Here is a 23494-nt window from a genome sequence, read left to right as displayed (position 1 = left end):
TCACCAAAGTGGTGGGAAGCCCGAGTATGAATGGATATGAACGGATAGGTGGCACACGGTATTTTACAGCTGAGTGGTCATTGCAGGCATTCCAGTGTTTATTTTTTTTACCATGTTGCTATTGTGTAAAGCCTCAGTTATTCATGAACAAACTTAAACATATCAGGAATGAAGGGGGAGGGGGGGGAGGGAAGCACATTAAGAATGCAGACAGAGCGACAGGGAATCAAATGGAGGATAAGTATGCAAGGTGCATAAATATAGTGCAGTGTGTTGTGCAGGTTCTTGTAAAGTGATTTGTGCACAACACACAAACTGACTAATATAGGGACATAAATTCAATCTGAGGGCTGCTCAAGCCACAGACAACTAGAAGCAATGTTGTCTTTTTTTATTTTATTTTTTTTGTCATTTGCAGGAGAGTGATTTAAAGTTTTATGGCTGCGACTAAAACGTTTGTGGAAGTGTTGAAGCATCTGTCAAACGAATTCATGAAATAATAATATATAACATCAGTTACACAAACAAGTTGCAGTTGCAATGGCACGCAAAGTAAAAACACTTCTTATGGTGGGGGGCTTCTATTCATCTTTCAACCTCAGTTTCTAGGATGCATTTGCGGAAGGTGAAGCCTGGTTGGGCGCGGCCACCTTCAAACGGGAGTTGGCCCATTATTGCGCTTGAGGAATAGTGTTTCAATGAACTTCCTTTTATACAGTCTGTCGAAATTGGAATTAAATGTTGATTTAAACCATTATTAATTGGAAATATGCTCTTTCTCTCGTCATTTCTGTGCTTTACTTTTAATAAAATAGCAATAGTGGCTGCATAACTGCAGCCACTATTGTAGCTTCCATTCTGTGTGCCTTATAATGCGCTGCACCCTATATATGAAAACAGTTTTAAAATAGGCCATTCATTGAAGGTACGCCTTATATACCGAAGCGTCTTATAATGCGGAAAATACAGTGATTTGCGCTGAGCAGTTTTCAACTTAATTACATACTGGTATTAGTGACTTAAAAGAAAAAAATAAAATAGAAACTAGCATTCGCCAAATACTCCAAATATGTATTTTTTTATAGTACAAAAGATAATAAAAAGTAAATTAAAACTATAAAAATGATCAAAACTGACCGTTATCTGCAGTACCCAAGTCCAGAGGATTTTTCTGACTGTGATAATGTTGATTATCGTGATCATTTTGGTAACTAATATCATGCTATGACGCATGCAAACAGTTTCATCTGAAGTGTGTACAAAAAGAATGAGAATTTATATATATTTTTCTTTTAGGAGACCAGATTTTCAGTGGTCTGCACCCCATGCTGGTTTCTGACCACAGGAGTTTTTTTTTTCTTTTTATTGACGCATCTCTGATGAGTCATGGGTCGGGGACCTCCTCCAGGGATAACAATGTACGGTATTTATATAAGGTAGGCCTGGAAAACTTAACACTGGAAAAGGAAAAACTGGGGAGGGTGGGGGTCCTTTATCTGGCTGGGTTCCCTACAAAACTAGAGAAATTTCCTCCTGCTGGCTATGAACACGGAGAGAGGAAACTCCAGCTGTGACAGCAGCTGCAGTTGTTTTGTCGAAGGATGGATGTCAAAAATGATCCAACTCTTGCGCGTCCTGTCTGAAAAGTAAGAAGAAAAAAAACCAGTCCATGTATTCTACATTCAAAATCAAAATATTAAATCCTTGGGGAGTTGCATTTATGAAAAATGGCTGCTGTTAGATTTGTGATCGGTTGGTGCGCAGAGTGAGTGTTTTTTCTGTGAATAACAGAGGCAAAAATAATAATAAAAATACAGTTAGGTAACCACACTCATTGCATTGCATTGATACTTTGACACGGCACAAGAATTTTCTTTTATCCGCAAAGTACGTCGGCCGAACCCATTTTGCATTACTCAACGTCTGAGTGTGACACATTTCGCAACTTTGCATTCATCGTCATCTTCCGCTTTCCCTCCCGAAATGAAATCGTTCTGAAATGCGCATCAATCCATCCAAACAACCCTCTTGGATCGATGCTCCGTCAGATCAACGGACACGTAATCGATACAGGCTCGAGAAGAAAAATGTCAGGCACCCCGCAGTCACAGCAGATCAATGCGGATGAAAATGAGGATGAATGAATCATAAAAGCCAAAACAGTTTTGCCCTCTCCACTCTGAAATAAACTCCGCGCTTACAAATGACCACATCTTGTCTGAATGCAGCACAGGGAATACAAATTGCGCGTGTGCAGAATTTTACGACCTTCAAAGAAAGTCTCCTGTCTCCTGACCGAGGTTAAGGAGACCTCAATGAAAATGCAAGTTTTCATGTGAAGAGCCTGCAGCCAGTCTGCCTTCGCGTATGTCGGGAAGCACGGAGGGCGAATGAGGAATAGATGAATGAGGGAGGACGACAGTATGAGAGTAGTAGCTTCCTTCAGCTGGGAAGAAGACAAGTAGCAGGAATGGGGGGGGAGTGGTGGGGGGGGGCGATATAATAGCTTTTCTTCCCAGCAGCAGTACTTTGCAGACATCCAGGCATCTCCCAGGGGTCCCCGTCGTTTTTCACCCTCTTCCTCACTTACTTCTTATTTCACCTGTGCTGGGTTTTGCCACCCCCCCCCCCCCCCTTCATGTTCACCCTCCCCGCCATGCTTCTAAATCTGACTCAAAGTGGGAAGACAGGCCTCCGAGTGCAGAATACTAAGCAGATGTGGAGACAAGGCACTCAAGGAGAGGGAGAGAAAGAGAGAGAGGGAGGGGCAATGACATCACAGCTCAGACCAGACCCGCCGGCTAAACAAGGTTACGCCACACGTTCGTGATCCATCATCGTATTTTTGCTTAATGATTTCGAGTGCCGCGTCACCCATTCAAAACTCCACAGAAACAGATTGTGTATGCTGCTGGAATGGGAATTAGACAGCAAATTTCTGCCAAGGTCATCCCTTAATCCGTTTTGTTATAGTGCTTGTGCTACACCCGTGACTGGTCGCCAGTCAATCACAGGCAGGACTTGATTGGCCATTCGGATTAGAGGAAACATGCCTGGTGGGGGCAGATGCAGTGCTGAATAGCTGTTAGCTAGCAAATGCATGAGGTAGAAGTACAAGCAAAGTCACAGCAAATAAAATGGCATCATCGACTAAATTAAGCTCAACAAATAGTTGCTTTTTACTTAGACTTGATCCTGCTTGTACAGAGTAAGTTTAGCCAAGGGTTTTGATATGTGTCCATTTTATATCACGAAGCCCTGACTGTGGATGATGGGACAAATAATGACTTCTCAGTTGTGAGGATGCTGGGCTAAGTCAAAACTTTCCAGTCTGATGACAGTCCAAAAGCTAATCACAGGGCACACAAACAATCATAACAGTACAGACACATTCATTTAAGGACAATTTACTTTGTTAGCGTGACAATTTTTTCATCAAAAGTATGCGTTGAATACATGATGTGGGCGGCCCGGTAGTCCAGTGGTTAGCACGTCGGCTTCACAGTGCAGGAGTACCGGGTTCAATTCCAGCTCCGGCCTCCCTGTGTGGAGTTTGCATGTTCTCCCCGGGCCTGCGTGGGTTTTCTCCGGGTGCTCCGGTTTCCTCCCACGTTCCAAAAACATGCATGGCAGGCTGATTGAACACTTTAGATTGTCCCTAGGTGTGAGTGTGAGCGCGCAAGGTTGTTCGTCTCTGTGTGCCCTGCGATTGGCTGGCAACTGGTTCAGGGTGTCCCCCGCCTACTGCCCGAAGACGGTTGGGATAGGCTCCAGCACCCCCCGCGACCCTAGTGAGGATGAAGTGGTTCGGAAAATGGATGGATGGATACATGATGTGCGTCCTTTTTTTTGTAGTAATCTAGTCTAAAACTAGACGACACCTACCACACATAAAAATGGCAAAAATGTGACGAAACATGTCCAAAAGACAAAAATAATTAAGATAGCTGCCAAAAATAAGACTGCTGGGAAACAAAAATACAATGGCGAAGAGGATTTATCAGTCCTTACTGTCTCTCCAATAATCCTTTTGTGCCAGAGGAGACAAATCCTGAAAATGAGTCCAACTCCTTTTGTAGATTGTGGCCAAATAAAGGGCAGGAAATTCCGTTTTTTTGGGGATGAGTGGCTGGCTGCGGTATATAAAGGAAAGTTAATTAGATTTGTTTTCTACTAATTCCAATTACAGCATTTCTTTTTGTACAAAATCCTACCGTGTCTTTGTCGGAGGATGCACACAGCAATGTGGTACAAAAGAGGAAGGAAGAAGACTGAATGTTATTCGAGGATAAATGGACTTCACTCTCCACTCGGTGAACGTCCCTGAGTGCTCGCAAACTTGCAAGAATTTAAATATTTCACGAGGAGAAAATCTTGCAGCTGCCATGAGTCCGTAACTGTGCCCGTGTACTGATCATTTCCAACATTAAATGACGTTAGTGTACTGTATATAAAGAGGGAGAAATCCCGTGCCTTTGCAGAGGTGCCCCGAGGGACAAGTTGATTTTATTCTGTCAGCGAGCTCGTAACTCAAACTTTTCCCCACTGAAATTAATCACAAAAAAAAATTGCAATATGATTTTACTACTACTTTATAAAAGCAAGGTAAAAACATTTGTGCACGATGATTACTTCATTGTGGCTCCTTCTGGTGTGCACGATTTGGCCACCAGAAGGCACTACAACTTAGTCATGCAAGCACAAACGAAGAAGAGTTTCAGAATTACTGTAACTGACTCACTAAGCCACGGTTGTCATTTTTTGCTCTGGGTAAATAATATATGCCTGTGTGAATATTGTTACTGTCTGTCTACAAGTGTTGCTGCGACTTTTGTGTTTAAAATATGGATTGCTTTTCCCATTATGTGTTTACATTAAGGCAGCGGAACACAATATGTAATTCCCTTTCTTTATGTTTAGTTGGACTGTAAACTTGAACTGGAAGCGGCATGAAACAGTTTGAGGCCTTTGGCTAGAAGAGGCTCTTCCTTTAGAATGAAAAAGAGAGTTTTGTTCACATGACAGCCTCGATGTTTCACTAATTAATATCTTTGACAACAAATACTGACGTGGTGGTAACATATAATAATTAACAGCAACTCAAGATACGACTCGGTGTTCATTGAATAAAGTGGGCGGGGGGCGCAAAGACTTCAGAGGAGGTGTCTGAAGATTTCCATCGTGGGACACGTCAAAGCGACAGCAGACGTTGCACGAGCCGTGCATTGATATTCATATGAGGCCGAGCAGTCGGGGTTCGGAATCCATTTGGAGGTCTGTTTATATTGGAGGGGGAAGGAGCAGGCGGCAAGGCTGGAGCAGCTTTGGAAAAGTGTAGAAAGCCTTGTATGGTGCTCAGCAGGAGGGATCAACCCTACACTGCCCCCCCCCCCCCCACCTCGGCATGCAACCATAGACAGGCTTCTGAAAAAAAAGTGGAAGAAAGTCTGAAAATCCTAAGTATGGACATGTCTCAGGTGGTATATTTAGATCAGAATACATATAAAAAGAAAAGCAGCAAAAGCAGCAGGTCCTGACTTGACTCTTGACTTTGGTGATTACAAGCCCCCCCCACACACCGCAACAAACCCATCCTCCACCTCCTCTGCTAAATGACTCGGGGCCCCTCGGCTCAGCACAAAGACACGGCTGCTCGCAAAAACAGCGAGGGGCCCCTCCTGGTTCCTATTCAGCCCCACAGAATGACATTATTGAAATCCCAGCCGGGGCTGTCCAAGTGGGGAGGAGGTAGGCCCACACCTGTCCTTTTAGCACGCCTGCCTCAGAAGAAGACAAGATAGAAGGCGGAAGGGCTGTGAGGGGGGGCGGGGGTAGAGGAATGCGTTGATGCATGACCGAGACAGCTGTTACCGCAGATATTTAGTACTTTTGTACCAAGAGCAGTCCTTTCCCCATCGATTTAAACAGAGGCACATCACGGCATTCATGAAAACAAAACAAGCAAAAGCCACACTGAAAAGTAAAAATATCAGGGGACTAAAAATCATTAGCCTCCAAGAACAAAGTAATCATTTCAGGAAGTGAACATTCAAACGCAATGTTCTGAAAAACTTTTGCGCCGTCGGATGGAAATTGTCAAATCAAACTGTTTCTGAAGAGGAACCCGAAGGCATCTTAAACGGTCCTCATCTTAATGCAGATGTACATTCGTGCTAAGAATCCTACAGATGCACTCTGCAAAAATGACTTTTTTTTTTTGTACGAGACAAATGTGACTTTTTTTTCCCCCTTTTAATCCATCCCGTGCACACACTCGCAACAATGAATGATAATGTCATTATTCCATGAAAATGCCATTAATCCGTTCTAGCCCCCCCCCCCCCCCAAATTAAAATAACAAAATGCTTGTATGGCTTTATTTTTTATACACCTATGACACCAATTTTATGGTACCATTTATAAAATCGTAATAACATAATTAAATGGAATGAAGGAGACATTCACAAGTACTGTTAAGTGACCCTTTTTTCACAGAGGATAAAGAATATATGCGTGTGAGTAATGCTATATTGTCTTTCCATATGTATTGCTGTTGTATTGTTATCTTGTTGTAACTGAGACTTGCAAATGCTATTCATTAGCCCGCCCGTGGTGTTTTGCATCGTGTCTTTGCAGGAAGACATCACAAGGTGAAGTTGTGTCATACGTGAACGTCATTTCAAATGTAGAGTAAAAGCACTCCTTTGTTAACTTTCGGCCCCAGCTCAGCAAAACGTCGACAGTTCCATATATTTCGTGCTCCATGTGATGAACTGCAATACAAAAGTCTTCCAAGGAGATTGCCCCCCCCCACCCCCCAATACCCGTACTCCTGTTAACATGAGAAGAATCTTCAAAGACGATCCAAATGACACTCCTCTCTCACCCCATCACGATCACCGATATGGATTGGTAGGTCGCGATCGGTCTCGAAGCGTTCTTGCAGGATCAAGGCCAATCGATATTTATTGCTCGCAGGGAAACCCGTCACACAAAGGAACCAAGAGAAGTGGCGGACTCCCTATGTTCATTTAATTGAGCCGTGACGGCAATCAAATTGCTCCCGAGTGTCCGTTAAATGAAGACACGAAGTGATATGAGTGGCAGCCATCACCCACAATATTTAATAACAAGAGAAGGAGCTTGTCACTCCATTGCGACGAAATGGGGTATATGGACCGGCTTTATTGATCCACAAAAAGATGGTGGCAGTCAATGAAGTCAACGCGCGTTGGTCAGCTCCTTCTTGCCCTCCGCAAGATGATTGTCATCTGCTGGTTTTTAGCCGTTGATCGACGGCAAACTTGGAAGAAGGAATGTGGCTGCTTCATCTGAGATTTACGCAACGCATTTCGATTTTAATATCTCGAATTTTCATATCTCAATTTCGATATGATAAAGATATATCACCCAGACCTAGTACTTGGTATCGGTGCAGTTCTCGCTTAGTTTAGCAGTTAGGGTTGCCCCAAAAGAATAGGGTTGACGGGCGGTGGATTAATTTGGCATAAGAAAAAAAAAAAAGCTGAATGGGGAGCAAACAGGTGAAGGTGGGGGGCTGGGCTGGGTGGAGTGGGGGGGGGGCAGCTGGACCAACAAAATCACAGCGGCAGACAGAAAACTTTATGAATATGTAAATGATGTATACTGTCCGATTTTGCCGCCTGCTTGCCAGCACGCGTGCGCTTTTTGTATACATGCATGCAAATTTACTTGTCTTCTGTTCTTTTTAAGGATGTCTGACCCCTGGGTCGCTTATGATCTCCAACCCCCCCCTGGACAGCTGTCAGCAAAGACCTGGACGCAGAACGACCCATCTGTCACCTTCCTTCAAAGGTCAGCCGTATGTTCGTGTGTGTGTGTGTGTGTGTGTGTGTGTGTGTGTGTGTGTGAGAGAACGAGTGGCAAGCTTCTTTTCACATGGCTAATCTCCGCTGTTGTTCTCTCTCGCGCTCCCCGGCATACTTGCGAGGGTCATGGTTACTGTGCACTCGCGAGGCCAACCTCATTTGTTTTCCCAATGTGCTCCTCAGCTGAATTGATGTCGCTTATTTGCCGATTCTATTGGCTTTTCAATAGCGCGGCCTTTGTGGTCCTTAAAAAAATGGGCGTTTGCATCCTGTGTCTTTGATCGCGCTAATTAGATCCCTGGCATTTCAAAGCCACACTATTTTTGGTTTGTTGTGAATCAATTATTCATGGGGCTACTTGAGGAGCAAGATCGCTTATTTGAAGTTTTCGTGACACTTAGATGGCATCGGAGTACTAATATTATTAAAGAGACACAGAGGGCTTTGCATTTGTGTTCGAGTGGCGCAACATGTGTGAAGATTATTTGCTTTTTATTCTGGACAGAGCAAAATTAGCCGGATTGAGCTAAAAAAAAAAAGATTTGAGTCCCCCTGTTGGTCACTTTAAACATTACCACGGTGTCCTCAATCAGAATGTGTATGTGTCAATCTGGTCAAAAGAGATGAATTGAGATTGTTTGAGTGCAATTGTTTGGAGAACGTTATAATGTCGTCAATGTTAAACGCTAAGGATTAAGACCAAACTAATTAATTCAGGTATAGACCATTTATATTCCCCTGAGTGTGGGTATGTCAGACGGCCGCTTCGAGTACCAATATAGCACTGGATGGGTAGAAACAAAGGAGGGCATAGAGAGGAGATTTAGACTTTCGTGTTATGTAAATGGTTTGTTGGGGGAACAAAGACGTTCTTCTGAGAATAAAGAGGTTCGTACGTAACCTAGAAATGTGGCCTTCATTTAAAAGTAGCACAAAATAAGGGTGCACAGTAGTGGGACGCAGGCCTCTTTATTTTTTTTCATGCATAATCACGACGGCGCAACTCCAAGTCAATCACAGGTCGGGGATAACAATCGGCACAGTTAAGAAAGCAATCGGGAATCCAATTTACTGGCTGTTCAGAAAAATGGGATCAGCTTTAAGTGGAAAGAAAAGGCAAGACAAGAAGACAACAGAATGATTTGGCAGATGATGACTATAGACCACTTCTCTCGACTCATTACACATAAAATCGAGATAAATTAAATTGTATTTCAAAAGAAAACACACCGAACCGCTTTAAATAAGTTTCTTTAGCTTCATGCTAACAAAATGCGAAATGGGATAGTAACAGTATGTACATGATTATTTTTTTCTGGCATTTATTTATGCCCCGATGACTAATCGAGCAATGGCTTCTATTAGCGGAGGAGCGGCTATTTGAGGAAATGAAGCATTATTACAAGAAGTGATAAGACCCAGATGCAATTTGATGTTGCATCAAAAACATACCGAACTTTTAACGACGCACTCCAAAGGCAAACCCCCTGCCCCCCTCCCCCAACATAAATTTAACAAGGCTTCATCTGTCAATGCAATAATCTCAACTGTACCTTCGTTTTGAATGCACACTCCCAACCCCTCCCACCACAGAAACGGCACACATGCAATTTATTAACAGGAAGTGTTTTTTTTTTAAATAGAAGGATGTTCTATAATTAATGATGGATGGAGGGAACACAAGGCTCGAGGGGGGGGGGTCAGAAGCAAAGAAAGGAAAAGGAGTGGGAAGGAGAGAGAGGCACAAAGAGGCTTTTGAGAGTTGCTGTGGGTGGTTTGCAAAATGCTGCTTGAGGCTTTGAGGTTATTGCAATACACAGTGTGGGTGTGTGCGTGTGCGTGTGCGTGTGCGCGTGTGTGTGGCAGAGGGTATACCGTATGCTTGAGTGGCATCGTCTCATCTTCCTGCGTCATTCGTGTGATTGGATTGCAGATTGGTGAAGCAAGAAAAATAACAGGTTCTCGCTTCTTCCCTTCATTCCATTCGCATTTTTTAAACCCACTCGGTGATCCTTTCACTGGCCTATAACTATTACGCTTAGACCCATATTCTGAAAACGGTCACATATCGCAAATCGACACACACATTAGAGTCTCGATCCGAAAATGATGGTGTCTAAACATAGCCAAGTCGTGTCTTGAATCTCTCGCAAAACGTGATTATCCACCAATACGACACGATCGACAAAAGTGTTCACAGCTAAGTGATGACTGAAACGCGGCGGGTCAGACACTACATCCTGTAGTGCTCTTCACTATAAGAATCTCGACGCAAGAAGCAGAGTGAAATTTCTGAGAAAAAATAAAAAGCAAAAAGCAGGCGTGGAACGAAGCCCGCGCACGTCACCGAGCCTCACTCCTTGACCTTTAAACATCCTGCTTCCTCTGCCACAGTGTGGGTAAACTACCTCGAAATCAGAGCACATCTATGCCACCGTACTCAGATGGAATATGCTCAGTATTATTGTCATCAAAAAGGCATCGCCCTTGATGCAGCATAATATTGTACGAGAGACCCTTTGCATAGTCGGGTCCAGTCCAGGTGACCGAGGGATATCATTTTAGTGACAAACACTGTGTGCCTCAGCTTTACAACGCTACATTTCAGACCACACCGCTTGAACATCAGCCCTTGTCAACTGCTCGAACAACTGTCTTCCGAAAAAGAAAAGCACAGCAGATGGTAGATTGGAAGGGCACTACTTTTGGACGGACACAATTCGAACACACCGATGGGAGGGGATTGTGAAAAGCTCTTACTGCTATTGTACGCTAGCTAGCGTTTGACAAAAAATACAGTCTGAGGGTGTTATATAATCGCAGTTTAGAGGAGAGAGCAGTCCACAGGAAGAGGATGTAGGCTGAAATAGGTAGGAGAGCATCGCAACCTCTTTGATTTAATCCACACAAAAATATATATTGTAAGTAAATCTAATCCGATTTTGGATTTGGAACAAATGTAATCTATGATTCAGATTCGGGGTCAACTGCTGCCTGTTGACTTTGGCAAAATATTTGTGTTACGTGTGCACATTATGACGTAGTGTAATACAACAGAGAGCACAATGCAAAAAAAGACATCTGATTGAATCATCTGTCACCTGCATCTTAATTCCGACAAAGTGCCTTTGTGTTTGACAAAAAAAAGAAAAAAGGTGTGTATTCAGACATTTAATGTCGCAGAATTCTCCCTTCTACGTAATAATACCCCTCAGTCATTAACTACGGATACAGCATTCGGAAAAGATCGACTCTAAATACGTACGATATGTCGTCATGGAAAGAAATGAAGACTCGAAAAAAAAAAAACATGAGGTGGAAATCGAGCCGAAACACTGCCGAAAAAAACCCCCCCGTAAACCACAACGCTGTGTAATTTGCTCAATGTTCCTGATAAAAGTCGAAAACATCCTGTTTGTTGTTTCTGGTGCGTCACTCAAGCAGCATCTTCTGCTTCCTGCTGATGCAGAGATTTGCAATCAACCTGCGAGAGACTCTATAAGACAATATTGCACAAATATTTTAAGTAAGTACCCATTATTTCAACTAAAGAGCAGAATTTAATTAATGTAAATAATCATAATGACGATGGTGCCATGGTAACATTTTTTTTGAAATAATATAGTGGTACCTGGACTTAAAAGTGACCCGATTTGTTCAATGAGCCGGAACGTCACGTCATTTCCATAATAAGTAGACCGTATTTTCCGCACTATAAGGCGCTTCGGAGTATAAGACACACATTCAATGAATGTAATACAGCTTTATTTATATAGAGCTTTCGCCACTGCTGTAACAAAGCGCTTTATAGAACATTTCAAATACTACGTCCAAGAAATCAGAATATTGATCCCTCTATACGGTGCATCGGGTTATAAGGAGCACCGTCGGCTTTTGAGAAAATGGAATGCTTTTAGCGAAAAATAGGGTCATTGTATGCTTGTCTTTTAGACCAAATTCTGGTGGATTCATTTTGGCTACTAACTTGTTTCCACACCTGTCACTTGTTTAATAGCGGCCCTGATTGCCTTGTCAATAATACAGCAGTGTGAAGTACTGAGACTGATTCGCCAGCCTGTTTGTCACGATGTGAATCCCTTGCCTGCTGTGCATCTTACACCGAAATAGAATGCCCCGCACAAGTAGAACACTGACACAGGATAGAAATAGATTAAATAGAAGTAGATTAAAGGAGAAAAAAAGAGGCAAAATTGACACTCAAATCCACAATGAAAAGTGCTTGGAGGCGCATCAGTAATTACATCACAACGCGGGAACGACCCGGATTAAAGCTGTAAATGCATTTGGGCGAAGCAAGTACAGAATAAATAACGCAGCTGCCGAATAACTTCAAGGCCCGTCTAATAATCCCGTCAACCAAAACTTGGGTTCATTCTCCAGTGTGTGTGCACGTGCGTGTCGTCAGTTAAGATCTCTCTCCAGATCCACACTGTCTGTCTGTCTGTCTGTCATCAGTGCATCCCACTGCGGGGTCAAATATGCACTTAAGGTTTGCACTACTGGGCTTTCCATTTTATGACATGCATTAGTGCTCTGTCTCTATAAACTTTTTGGTCTCTCGTTAACGGGCTATACGTGTTGCCCCAAAAGTGTAATCACATAGCACATGTATAAAATAGTCCGTTTTTTTTTTTAAAATAGGAGTCATGAGAGCTATCAGGAAATTGTGAGCAAAACATTGAATTGGCATTTGTTTTGAACAGCTCTATACTGGAACCAGGGGAAAGAATCACTGTGTAGCAAAATGCAGTGACTCATGCATCAGACTTAATATGAGTTTAAGAGTAGATGGGATCTATTTACCAGATGTATTCGTGTTTGAGGCCTTCCGGAATATCACCCAAAGTAACTTGGAAATGATGCTGACAATGATGAGGACATTTTGTTCATCTGAAAGACATGAATGGGGGGAGGAGGGGCTCTAAATCATCACTTTTAATTTATGTTCTACTTTGTGACCACAATGTTTCAGTCTGAAAATGTTGTGGTAGCTCATGGTTTCCTCTATAATTGGGCTATGCTGACATCTAGTGGAATAAACGATGCCAACAAGTTGTCAAGGCCATTTTTCATGAAAATCCTATCAAGACAGGTATTGCTCAGCCGCTCTGCAATCAAAAATGAATGTCCAGTGATTTGAAGGTGACTGTATATTTCACATTTAAATCTGTAACAAGCTATAAAACTAACTCCCCTCACTCCTTTGCAAAAATCGGCTTATTGAGGGAAGTGGATAGCCAAGTACATTTGCGGCATATGACTATGTGCATTAATATGCAATGACAGAGCCAAAAAAGTATCACCAACAGACGGGATACAACATGAGTCACTGAACTCACAAAAGGTTTTCTCCTCAACTGTAAATAGTCTACAGGTTCAGTTTTTGCACCTACGTTTTCCGACTGTTCTTGTTTATCGTGTGACTCTTTTTTAATGGTAAACGTTAAGGACTTACTTAAATCCAGACAGATGTTCACCATTACAAGTACGGTGGTGCCTTGAGTGACCTTACGTTTTTTTTGGGGGGGTTTTTTGAGCAAGCTTGAAAGCGCAGTTAATTCAACTCAAACGGCAATAATAAGCAGCTTGAAGAGTATGGTTCCTATCAAACTCAACAGAAAACAAAAGAGCGTACATGTTGTGTATTCAAGATGACTCTGTAGCCTCTGCTAGCTTAATTCTTACAATGGGAAAAACCATAAGCACATGTGCTAACAATTAGCTTCAATATGGCGGGGTTGTTAATCTTGAAACTATGGATATCTGAAAACTAACGCTGCATGTGCAGCAAGACTTCAAGGCAGATAATAAAACAAAACACATCGTCTCCTTCCCTGAAAAAATCAAGTCATTTTTTGATTTTTTTTTTCACAAAACATAGAAAAACGCAACAAATTATTAATATTATATTCAGTCGTAGAGTTGAATAACCTGTTTAATGAAGGATGTAGCTGATTTTAGCAGAGATGTTATATAATCATTTTGGTCAAAATATGACAGGCCTTAATTTAAGAGGTTGATGGTATATTCTTTGTCCTCTGCGAAGAAAGAATGGTACTCCCGCCATACTGATTAGCTGGGAGAGGAGCTGAGCCTGCAGTACAGTATATCCAAATATCTGTGCGATACTGCCCCCTGGTGGCTCAGGCGTGCACACTAGAATGAGCAACACAATGTGCATTGAAGGAGAAAGTGTGACAAAACCTGTTCGATTCTTTTTTTTTTTTTTATTCTATTCAAGGATGTCTGCACGATATGGATCATATTTCCAAGTGCTATTTTTCTCATGAAAAAGCACATGACAAAAATGTTAAGAGCGTGGTCCTGAAACGAATGAAACGTGTATCTCAAGGCACCACTGGACATCATGTAAAAACTATGCACTCTGAGGGAACTTTTGTTCAACAAGTGGACTTAAACCAGATCCTCTTTAACAACAAGGGTGGTGGGGGCTTGGACGGGGCCACGGCTCGCTGAAAGCTAAATTGAAACATCTCACAGTCATGATGCCATGACTGGCCATTGTTCCAGTGAGCAATGAGATCAAGAAGAAGCTGGAGGAGACGAAGGAGCGCTTTGCTTCCATTTGGCAGCAACAAGCGAGTTTGAGACTGATATTAGGCGGTCTGTTTTGACGCCCTTCTTGCTCATAGCCAAAGCCTTGCCTTGCCCCCCTCCACCCCCTCATCCAGCCTCACTCTCATTCTCCCGCATCCCCCCTCCCTGGGAAAACAGGGACAACAAATTAGCCTTTTTTTCTCTGCGGGACCCGGGGAGGAGGACACTTGGACAGCCCTCAGAGTGTCCGCCTGGCGTTCCCATGCACCCCTCTTGCCCCTTCCCCTTTCAGAAAGCGAGGAAGCAGTCATTGTGCCAGCACCTGTCTCTGAGGAAATTGGTAAAAGTGATGGCTTTGTTAGCTGTCTCCATGGCAACCAGGAGAAAAGAGCGGGGGCCAGCTAGCAAGAATTGGGGAAGACATTAGGAGGGGGGGGGGTTAAGGGGAAAAAAGGGGGGGTGCGGGTCAGGGGGCTTGACAATGAAGTAGCAGTTGCATCGCTTTTGGCTTGGATCTAGAGGAGGATGTGGTGACTTGCTGTGCATGCATGTGTACGTGTTGGGAGGGTGCATTGTGTGTGTTCATTCAATTCCATAATAAGGCCGTGTTCACACAAACAAGGGTGTTTTGAAAAGAGCCAATGTTTTTATTCACAAATTTGTCCACATGGAAACTGGGTGGGACCAACTACCGAAATCACTAGACGGCCAAAGATAGTCTGTGGTTCTCAAACCTTTTACAAGTACCACCTAAAAAATACAATTTTCCGAGCCCCACCAAAATGTCCAAAATTAAAATGCAGTCGTTAGAAGGACCAATTGCTCGTCAGATGTTATAGCCCTCAAAAAGTAGAGCAACATGATGCAGTTTGAGTAAAAATAAAACAAAACATCTTAAATAATGAGTCCATTAAAATCGATTGCACATCAAAGTTACATCAAAGATTTGCCTAAATAAATGTTCAAAAAGAAACAATTCTAATGGATTCAATGCAGCTGTAGGGAAGTTGTAACGCATGCGATTGCTCCAATCAGGAACAAATTAGGAATCACCTGATTCACTTTGCACATGCTCAGTTTAGGCCTTAGTTCACACTAACCTCACAATCGATCAACAAGTTTGATTGCCCTTTTTCCTTCATTTGTCATTGATGGTAGGGTGCCATTTCCCAAAATGGATCCCTAACTGGCTAAAATAACCTTTTGGTGCCAGGTTATGGTGCCACCTGCTGTCTCTTGAGCACGCATTTGCTGACTGAAAAGTTTTTTGTTTATTTTTTTTCTAAGGGGTGGGAGGGTGCCTCTTTGGTCATCACAAACCACAGTGAGGAAGACAAACCGGATGAATCCTAAACGTGTACATGTGGACATAGAGTAGATCTACGTAACCATCACTTGCGACTTGTCCTGCTGCCCTTCATCTCAGTGGGTGACATTGTGATGGCACGCTGAAAGGCTTGAAGGTCGTGAAGGTCACCTCGCACCATGTCCACTGAACCCCACTCTCTCTCTTGAAAATCAAGCAGCAGGCGGCCTGCTGGAAAAAAACGGATTCCCAAAGGGAACGATGCATTTTACGCCGAATCATCTGCTCCATCACAAAAGGACGATGTCGTGCTGACTGTATTCCTTTATATGACATCACATTAGAAATGGAGACTACAGTTTAATTCAAGTGTCTCTTGTGACTGATTAATTCTGCTGCACTTGAAGTTCTCTTTTTCCCGACTTAATTTCAGACATCACATCACGTGGGAGTTTTAAACCATGGTCATTACCTCCAAGCCCCATGAGATGGTGCTCTTTCACTGGTCCTTCTGCCTAAAATTGGCTTTCTTGCTCCACTCTTTTTTTTTTAACATATAGCTAGACTAGACCGCCCCCCCCCACCCCCCGTTAAAGATTAAAATACTTTTAACAAAGCGTTTGAACCCCAGCCATCATTCAAGCCCGTTTGTTCTAATTTAGGCAAAATTATAGGTGGCACAAACCCAACTATCCCTCTGATAGACACAATTCCTCGACAGAATTTCTAAATTATAGACGAGTTCTTTATGTCCCTTTGCATGGCTGCAGGATGTTTAAAAAAAAAAAAAGAACTCTTTTGATCTTCCCCTTTGTGATTTCCTCTACACGGGAGGTTTGAAGATGTGATTGATGGCAAGTCTGCTACTGAGCCACAAAACATTCTCATGTCATTATTTTTTTGGCTTCAAGTATTAGGGGGAACCCCAATGTCAAGATCTAAGTTTCAGTGTCCCAACAACGAGTGCATTGCAAATTTTCGGTCTATAATCTCGCCTTTGATTTTAAAGTTAAAAAAAAAAACGTAAGTTAATACTTTCAATTGCAAATATACCACAAACTATGTTTATGTGCATGATTTCAAACTCATCTTACAACATTACACATAAAAAGAAATGACTTACAGAATATTTGGTATTTAAAAAAAAATGAACCGGAAGTTTTGGGATCTGTACATTGCCGGTTCGCAACCTGTCGAAATAGAAATTGTGGAGTAATCACAAGAACTCCGTCATTTGTTAGCTTGAGCTTTTTAATCGTCATTCAGCAGAGGAAAAACCTCCATATGCGGCAAAGACTCCATAACTTCCTCGAACAATGCAGGCTAAACTCCTCCTTTGCATACAAAGATCTAAGACCAGTGGAGATGTATCACTGCAACATCCTTGCACCCATTACTACTCGCCTAGTTAGTCAAAAATACATGAGCATTTGCGAATAGGTGAGTTTTTTTCAAAGAACTTTTCAGTGAATAGCTGACAATAGTCTCCTCAGAAAAATAACCCTTGGGTGAATTTGTCAATAGCAAACCCTGAATAGACTAGGCTTCACTGTATCACAAAATATACACCCCCCCCCCCTAGAAAAGCCAACGACAAGGCACAACTTTCCAGAAAATGTTGACTTCACACTCCAATTTTTTTCCCTTTTAGTGTGTTCCACTTCTGAGTTTCAACAGTACTAAAACAAAAAAAATCATTGTGGCATCAGTCATGTTGAATTGTCACATCACGACAGTTCATTCACAGGCTTGACAAGTTTCACGCCGACCGCACTTCCACTAAATATGAAAACAAAGCAGATGTGTGTGCGATCGTGACGTGAGACGGTCAATCTGCTTATTCTCTCATGCGGTGCAGCACCTCCCTCCCGCTCTGGACCGGAGGATAAAATTTGATGGGCAGCAGTGAAAATAATTGGCTGTGTGTACTCCAGTTCTCTCGCTGCATCTGTATCTGCGTCGATCTTTCCTGACAGCATGTGATAATATTGCCACATGGGAAGCAAAGTGAACACCAGCGGGTTACAAAGCCCTCTAAAAGTGTCTTCGCGGAGCTGTTATTTATCTCCTCTGCTACCTTCCTTGAAACCAAATACTTACACAGTGGATTCTTCCTGGTGTCGAAACCACTAAAATGATCATCGGCCTTGATTACAAACGACTATTTCAAAGAGGAATCTAACAAGCCCCTTTTCAAACTGTACTTTCCTCCCTCTGTCTCGCAGAAACTCAAAGATTTGTGTGTTTTGAGTTTGAAGTCATGGGTGTGAGCCAATGTATATACCGGTACATTGAGTAGATACACAGGGACATTTAAAGCTAGAGTGTGTACTCCCTGCCCATAAAGTCACGCTCAAGCCTTTTTTTTTATTTTTTTTATATTATTGTTGGAGAAGTGAGCACAGTCATTTTCATGTATTCAAATGGAACCCATCATTAGGTAACGTTGGTGGGAGGGAGGGTAGCAGATGGCATAAATCAAGACCAACCTTATATAAAGCTGAAGTGACATTCATGTTTCAGTCTTTTTTTTTTTAACATGAAAAACCTCACATGATTGTGATATGTTCCTTTTCCATTGCTTCCATTCTCCAACAAATTCTGGTCACTGAAGTCAAACGGAGCAGAAACATTGAAGTCAAAGGCACAAAGCTGCAAATGTCCTTCCAATCGGTCAGACCAAATTCCAACAATGTCCTGGCGAGTTCTGTCCAAACCATATCATCATACACGATGGAGCGTGAAGTTATGTTCATGCTTATTTTGGTTATGACCTGGAGAGAATATTAGCTGACCGGAGAGAATCATGCTCCAGGAACAAAATCATTCACTATACAGTACAGCGTACTGTATATATATTTTTTGCAAACATTGGAACCTCAAAGTCAACACGCCTAAGGTTGAATAGAAACCAAAACCGAAAAAGAATTCCTGTTAAATGCAACGTCCAGTTGAAGTTGACGGTCAAACTAAACATCAAACGAAGAGAATTTCACCTCGTGTATTTAAAACACCATCATAGCGTTGCTTCTCTGTCCGCTGGCTTCATGCTAATGCTGAATAGCATTGGTGTTGCGACGCAATAAACCCTTAGAAAACGGACACAATACAAACGGTGCAGCAATAGATGCGGCCATTCAATTGAAGCAGTGTGGCAAAATCGGGCACGACTGTATGATCCTATAAAGTACCACATTATTAAGTGACCATTTTCCTCATTAAAATGGTTTTCATTTATTTCAGAAGGCAAAGATTCTATTCTATTCTTCAAGGACATTTTTAATAAGCCCTATTTTATGTATTTGTGTTGTAACATTTTTTTGAATTCATCAGTACTAGAGTGCCATTCAGAATAAGCATCAACTGAAATGCATTCTTTTAATATATACATGATTCTGCTGTCATTATGTCAATAAATAAGCAGACTCACTCTCTTTCTCCCCCCGGCCTCACACGCATGCACACAAACACCTCAACCTCAAGCCTCACACTAAGTGCAGACAGGACCACACATGAGTCGCCGCACACACACGAAATGTTTTGCAACGCTCCAAACATTTATTTAAACATTGAAAGGAAGAGCTTTGTGTGTGTGGTGTGCACACATAGACGTGTACAGTTAGACTGTAGGTGCGAATAACACGTCTTTGCAGAAATGGCCAGAAAGTTACACCCCACGTGTCATCAACGAGAAGCTCGAGAGCATGTGTCCACAAAACTTAAACCACATGACATAAGAACAGTTCAACAAATTGCTGAGTAGAGTGATACTTTGACTTAGGAGTTTAATTTGTTCCTTGACAAAGATCGTAATTCAGTTTACACACACACACACACACACACATACTATAGCACATGTTAATAATTGTGTACAATTTAAGAGTACTAATGTATGACGTCTTGGTAGTAAGTGTTGCCTAAGAGCTTCAATTCAATTCCTTCAACGCACTCTTTTTCAAATACATAAATAAAAGTACTCAGCGTTTGATTTTGCCAGGGCAGCTGCCCAAATGTTCCCTCCTTAAAAACGCATCCATGATACTTCCAGGTTCTGATACAGGCCTGGCTCCCAGGTCTTTCTTGCGGGTAGAGAGAAAGAACCAATTAACAAGAAAAAAAAAGAAGACAATTTCAAGGTCTGGTCATGACGACTGTGTAGTCAGTCACGGCATCATATTGCACTTGTTTGTGTCAGTGACGCGAGACATTTTGCAGCTGTTTTTCTAGTGTTGTTGATCAAATCGGCTTTCCCCTTCTGCAACAAAACGACTGTGATTGTAGGGGAAAAAAAACAACAAATGGACGCTTGTGCAATACTTCAACTTGTTAAGCAAGTGAGGATAAGGCGTTCAAAGTCATTAAAGACACGTCATTTCAAATCAACAGACCTCTAAAAAGGAATGTCGTTTTACACGTAATAAATGTGTCTTAGTGCTTTTGGCCGAGAGCGCGGTGAGACATCTTTATTTTTGGATTTTATGTGCGTGTGTTAATCTCTGACATTGGATTTGAAACCATCTTTTTTTTTGGTTTCCGCAGCAGCGGCGTGGAGCCACATTACAAACGCAGACCGCAAAATGCTCTACATATATACAACGCATACATGCAAATGTTTGAGACCACATTTGGATGTGTTGGTAAAGTCGAGCCTCACACACATACACACACGCACACAAACACACGCACTAGTCACGCTGTTGCCTCAGCTCTGCACTGTGTCTGGGTGGTCTGCGCTGAAAATGTTTATGATCTAAAGAGAGCTAATCCAACTGGCTTGTTTCGCTGAATTGAGAATGATTTACAGGACGTTGCAGCAGAGAAGCAGCCCCGAGGAAATCTTTAGGCTCCATTTCAAGTCATTCTGGGTCCAGACATGCACACTTGCCCCCCCCCCCCCCCCCCCCCCACCCCGGTTCTCACTGCAATGTGTTTTTGTATTTCTGTCTGGTCCTTGGATAGCCTTCTTCAACTGACAAATTAGCTGCACTTTGACAGCAGGCACACAGCTATCCCCCCCCCCCCCCTTGTGGAAAAGGCAAATCTTCATCATGATATCAATCATGTCTTTCAGGCACTTTGCACTTCAAATAGCATTGACTGTTGACAGCAGGCTTTTCCAAATGTAGTACTTGAAGCCCAAAGTCCAACGTTCCATCTAGCAATTTTCTATATCGCTTATTCTATTGAAGCAAAAGGGAGTTGGAGCCTGTCCCAATTGACTAGTGGAGGAAGGCCCCGACATTTTTTGACAATAGTGGATCGCGCAGGTCCGTTTGTCAGAGTTAGAAGACAAACACATAACTGTTCTATATAAATTACATATGACTTTATTGTAGTCCCTCTATAATTTAATTTATGTATTCTGGCATTGGTGGAGTCGAGAGTAATGTGTATCTCAATTCTCCTCCCTTTCGTTCTCTCAGTCTTCTACTTTCGAGCAAGTAGCGACGGGCAGTCAAGCTCATCTCCTGGCCAGAGCAAACACAAACCAAAAGCCACATTCCCCGAGCTCAATTTGCTGTTACGTCTCTCTCAGCTCTGTGAAATGGGAGTTATCAAGTTTGAAGTCAGGGAGGACTTGTTGGGTGGCTTGTGGCTGCTAATCCACTTTCTATTACTGTGAATAAAATAGGGAGGAATAAACTAAAAGATAAAAAAGGGGGCAGCGGGCATTTCTTAACGGTGAAGTAACAAGTTAATCAGGAAAATGTGTACTTGTCATATAAATAATAATAATATCAATAATAAAAGGATGATCATATTTGATATCAAGGTTTAATTATGGTATGTTATTAATGAATTACACAAATTTCCTAGCATTTATGCTGTTTAAAATAAACAAAATACTGTATTAAATCACTCTACAGTAAAGTACCGGACAAAACATTGATCATTCTGTAGTGTTTTTATTCTTTGGGGAACCTTTCCGTCCCCGGAATTGTTTCCAAGTCGGACATGTTACGGTGGAACTACTGTGATTGCAGGATATAGCAGAAGTTGTTCATTGGGCTTACTTGCGATCTTAAAGCGGCCAGTTGAACTCTCATCGTGGGGGTTTTGTCTTAGACACTTTACGGTCGTTCGCTGTCAAATCCCAACTCTTCGTCACCCGTCGGCGAAACAGGAGTCTTGTGGATTATGCTACTTGCTAACTGTTAGCTGAGCCGCTAACAACTCTTGACAGCAGCCCCATTCAATGTACATGCGTCGACCAACAAACGCTCACTCGGGATTCAGGAGTCACTGAGAGGTAAACTTTCACAAACATTTCGTGTCCTTCATTTGCTTTGTCTTGTTGACGCATTTTATGTGCGAAGCATTCTGTCAGGATTTTGATTAACTCCCGTTTCAACCGAGCTAGATTAGCATGATCCCCACGTTTACTGTCAAGGTTTCTCCGCCCTTTCACACATGTCATTCACCTGACACTTTATTTGCATCTTTTGTGTCATATTAGTCTCTCCTTATGATGGCGTTATGTACACATATCCATTTGAAACACGGGATTGTTACTGTTGTGCTGACAATCCTCCGTATGGCTTTAAAGGCTCTCAAAAGTCTTATTTTCATATTTATATGAGAATTTCTTTATATTATTCTAGAGGGCAGTATGTGGTTAACACGTCTGTCTCACAGTCGATATCCTGGATGATTGTTGTGCTATTTTGCTGTCATAGTGGTAGCAGAAATGTATTTGTTTTCTTTCTTGCACAGGTGATTGAAATAAATTGGTGTCTCTTTCAGTCATCCCTAGCATACAGCATGGAGCTGCAGGCGGTGATGATGGCGGCCGGCGGGGGCTCACGGATGACGGACCTGACGTACAACACCCCCAAAGCGATGCTTCCCGTTGGCAACAGGCCCCTGATATGGTACCCTCTAAACCTGCTGGAGAGGGTCGGCTTTGAAGGTGAGAAGCACGGCGTACAATGTAAAGGCCTTGCATTGTACGCCGTGTCTGTGTTGCTATTATTATCTGTATCTCTGAGCATGTTTAAAAAAAAAAAAAAAGCTCACATTACATATACTATATCAATAGAATAGTTCCTACTACCCACATTTATGTATGTTCGTCTTATTAGGGAGGTTTGATACGACTTTTTTTCCAGACCAATACCAGTATGAATAATCAAACTTAAACGTATACGTTTTGGTAACACCACACGAATGATGCATTTTAAAGTATTAATATAAACCATATCAACAGATCTATAAATTGCATCTCAATGATAATATGAGAAGATGGACATAGATGAAATTCAAGAGTGAAAAAAAAACCCCGCTCAGTCTGCCATGCAGAATTGGAGTTAGCAAATACATCTTGGCAGCAAGTAATGAGCACTCTAAGCATTAATATAACTCTTATATTCATACATATACTGACAGAAATTGCAGTTCAGGAGAGGATTGACATGGATATCGTTCACTTATGCAGTATGTCACACTGCTTGTTTCATTGCATGGGGTTTACAATTATGCCACTTATATTTCACAAGCTTGTCGGCACTTGATTATCCATTGTCAGGTATGTGCATCCTGACTCCACTTACACTGCAGCGTTTTGGCCTCTTGTGCTGTGACGTGCGGTCGGTCCAGAAACACTTTGCTTACAAAGGGGTTTGTTGCAATGTGCTGTTCTTGCCAGTAAACAGAGACTCTCATTGTAAATTTAAAAAAAAAAAAAAAAAGACCATTTCCTCTCACAGCCCTTAATAAAACTACATGTCAAATATAATCACCATGTGTGGCCAGTACTTTT

At 42.2% G+C, this 23494-nt stretch overlaps 1 protein-coding gene across 2 annotated transcripts in view; it reads left to right on the top strand.

The window, feature by feature from the left end:
- Positions 1-10667: 10667 nt before the first annotated feature.
- eif2b3 (eukaryotic translation initiation factor 2B, subunit 3 gamma) overlaps positions 10668-23494 on the top strand; it is a 35854-nt gene continuing 23027 nt past the window's right edge. The window contains exons 1-2 of one of the 2 annotated variants that reach the window (XM_086129681.1): positions 10668-10720; positions 22480-22645. In XM_086129681.1, coding sequence (XP_085985807.1) covers positions 22498-22645 — 148 coding nt within the window. In that variant the 5' untranslated portion in view covers positions 10668-10720; positions 22480-22497. Of the gene's footprint in view, positions 10721-21691; positions 21986-22479; positions 22646-23494 lie in introns of those variants that run through there. The other variant, XM_086129680.1, reaches the window with a different exon arrangement.

Source organism: Hippocampus guttulatus, chromosome 14, assembly GCF_054856545.1.
Source record: "Hippocampus guttulatus isolate MCC_2025c chromosome 14, RoL_Hgut_1.0, whole genome shotgun sequence".
Lineage (NCBI taxonomy): Eukaryota > Metazoa > Chordata > Actinopteri > Syngnathiformes > Syngnathidae > Hippocampus > Hippocampus guttulatus.
The sequence above is the reverse complement of the archived record's forward strand: the minus strand, read 5'-3'. Positions and strand labels throughout refer to the sequence as shown.